At 45.3% G+C, this 2,234-nt stretch overlaps 1 protein-coding gene across 1 annotated transcript in view; it reads right to left on the minus strand.

Moving 5' to 3' along the window:
- Positions 1 to 304: 304 nt before the first annotated feature.
- LOC119161313 (uncharacterized) overlaps positions 305 to 2,234 on the minus strand; it is a 10,052-nt gene continuing 8,122 nt past the window's right edge. Inside the window, exon 5 of the mRNA XM_037413719.2 lies at positions 305 to 544. Within this exon, the coding sequence (XP_037269616.2) occupies positions 434 to 544 (111 nt within the window). The 3' untranslated portion in view covers positions 305 to 433. The remainder of the gene's footprint in view (positions 545 to 2,234) is intronic.

Raw genomic sequence — 2,234 nt, forward strand, 5'->3', positions numbered from 1 at the left:
ACAACGCAAGCCAGCTCAAGACGTAGCAACGAACCTCGGTGAGACCGACCTCATGTCTTGTGTCCATGCTAAAAAGGAGGGACGGTTAGTTTAGGACTTTGATAGTCCTAAACTATCTAAAAGATGGACAACAATTCTGTACTATGGTCTGCTTGCTATAGCTTGTTGCTTGGCGTTGGCTAGGCTGTTTCTATAGGGTGCTTCTAGATTGTTTCTTTTAGCTATGTTTTACAAAATCAGCCTTTATTTTCTTGTTTGAGTAAGGTCGCACACGTGGAGAAATAGAAAAAAGAAACACTAGGGGTATGGCATATCGCGGGGGCATTAACCCTTTATTATTCTACAGTGAGCGAAAAGTTGTCAAAAGCACAATAAAATCAAATAAAAAGTGTGTACATAATGCAAAATATCGCTACGTCGACAAGATGGACGTTCAGTCGTGTTTGCGTGCCGCCATGGTTACTTTTCGCAGTGACCGCCGAAGAAAACCTGTCGGTCGTTGCTTTGGAAATAAAGTCGAGGGTGGCGGCGATCCTTCGTAACGCTGAAAGAAAAAAACAAGACGTGACATGTCTTAAGAAGCAAGCTCCCGTGTATTGACGTATGGTCGTTATGTGTTAAAGTGGCTGAAGTCTGGAAATTCATTCGGTGCCGCAGTTGCCATGAGCCCCCTCTCCATCCGTGTTTGCGCTAATTAGTCATACAATTGTTAAGTACTGCGACGTTGACAAGACAAGAAAAAAGTCCAAACTGCTCGACGTGTGGTTGGTAAACACGCACAATCATTTAATGGGAGGGAGGTCTAACTTCTGCGCAACCTTTCGTGCAGTATATTATCGCCATCGACCTGACTGTGTACACTGCTAGACAAAAGCCTGCTGATGCCATTTTATAACCACAAACTTCCTCTTCTTATCTGCCCACTTAACTTTCTATCTCCCCCTCACCCATTTGCCTTTTCTTAGAATTCAGTCACCCTTAATAACCAGCGGTTTTCCTGTCTACGTGTTCCATGAATTGCCCATGACCATTTCTTCCTGATTTCGTCTATGATGTCCTTAACACCCGTTTGTTTCCTGGTGCACTCTGCTCTCTTCTTGTCCCTAAGGGTAAAGCCAATAATTTTTCTTTCCATTGCTCGCTGTCTCGTCCTCAACTTGAGTTGAACTTTTTGCAATCTTCCAATTGTGTGATTCTGCAGGATTACAAGTGTATGATATCGCTGAAATGGGCATTCGTAATGCGTCAAACCTGTTTGCCTGGAGAAAAAAATCGCCAGGCCTGCACGGAACGCGCAGCACAGTCACAGCGAAAGCAGGAAGAGCGGCCTTTCGGAGCCTTTTATAAATTCTCTTTAGGTGAATGCTAGAAGAACACTTGCTGGCTACCCACTAAGACAAATAATCAATTTCTGTCAAGTAGGCCGGCATTCACTGTATACTATGCTTAGTCTTCCTTGGGAGAAGCGCGAGATTCCCTAAACACTTGCAACGAATTTTGTGCGAATTTTGTGTCATGCAGTGGCTCAAAACGATGAAGAATTGCGCCTTAAGTGGGTATGTGTCACAGTTATTAGTTAATGAACAAGCTTTCGTAATCAATTAGAACATTGGAGGACCCATTTGTTACAAAATACGCATTGTGTAACGCCTGGTTGTTCCTTTGCTGGTGTAAAACGCTTTATTATACCCATAACAAAGAGATTCCTCCCGACATCCAGCCTGCCTAAGGCAAGTTTGCGAACGAGTCCCAAGCACCGGCGTGGCTCAGCGGTAGAATACTGGTCTGGCACGTGGTGGACCAGGATTGGAATCCCACACTGTCCTTAAATGTTTTTATTTGAATCTTATTTCGTGCAATTGTGGCTACGGACACCAGCGGCGGCGGATAACTGCGGCGCCGCACGTCGCCATTGTTGCGATCTGATAACATCTTTCGCTGTAGAAAGTCTCAGAACGTTGTCTATAATATTGTTGACATTATCCGGAAGCTTTAGGCCCATAAAAAATGCGTGTGTTAAACGAGGAGGGGGGGGGGGGGGGGAGTGGCTCATTTGTACATGCAGTAGTGCCTTCAAGGGCTACAACTGGCTTTTTCAAGGCAGCCCATCCAGCTTACGCCGCGACTGTGCTGCGCGATCCACGCCGCACTTGGGTGCAACAATGTACGGGCCAGACAATCCATCGAAAGACATGTAGATGTTCAATGTATAGTCGTAGTTTGCTGCTATTCAC

The sequence above is a fragment of the Rhipicephalus microplus genome, chromosome X (assembly GCF_043290135.1).
Source record: "Rhipicephalus microplus isolate Deutch F79 chromosome X, USDA_Rmic, whole genome shotgun sequence".
Classification (NCBI taxonomy): Eukaryota; Metazoa; Arthropoda; class Arachnida; order Ixodida; family Ixodidae; genus Rhipicephalus; species Rhipicephalus microplus.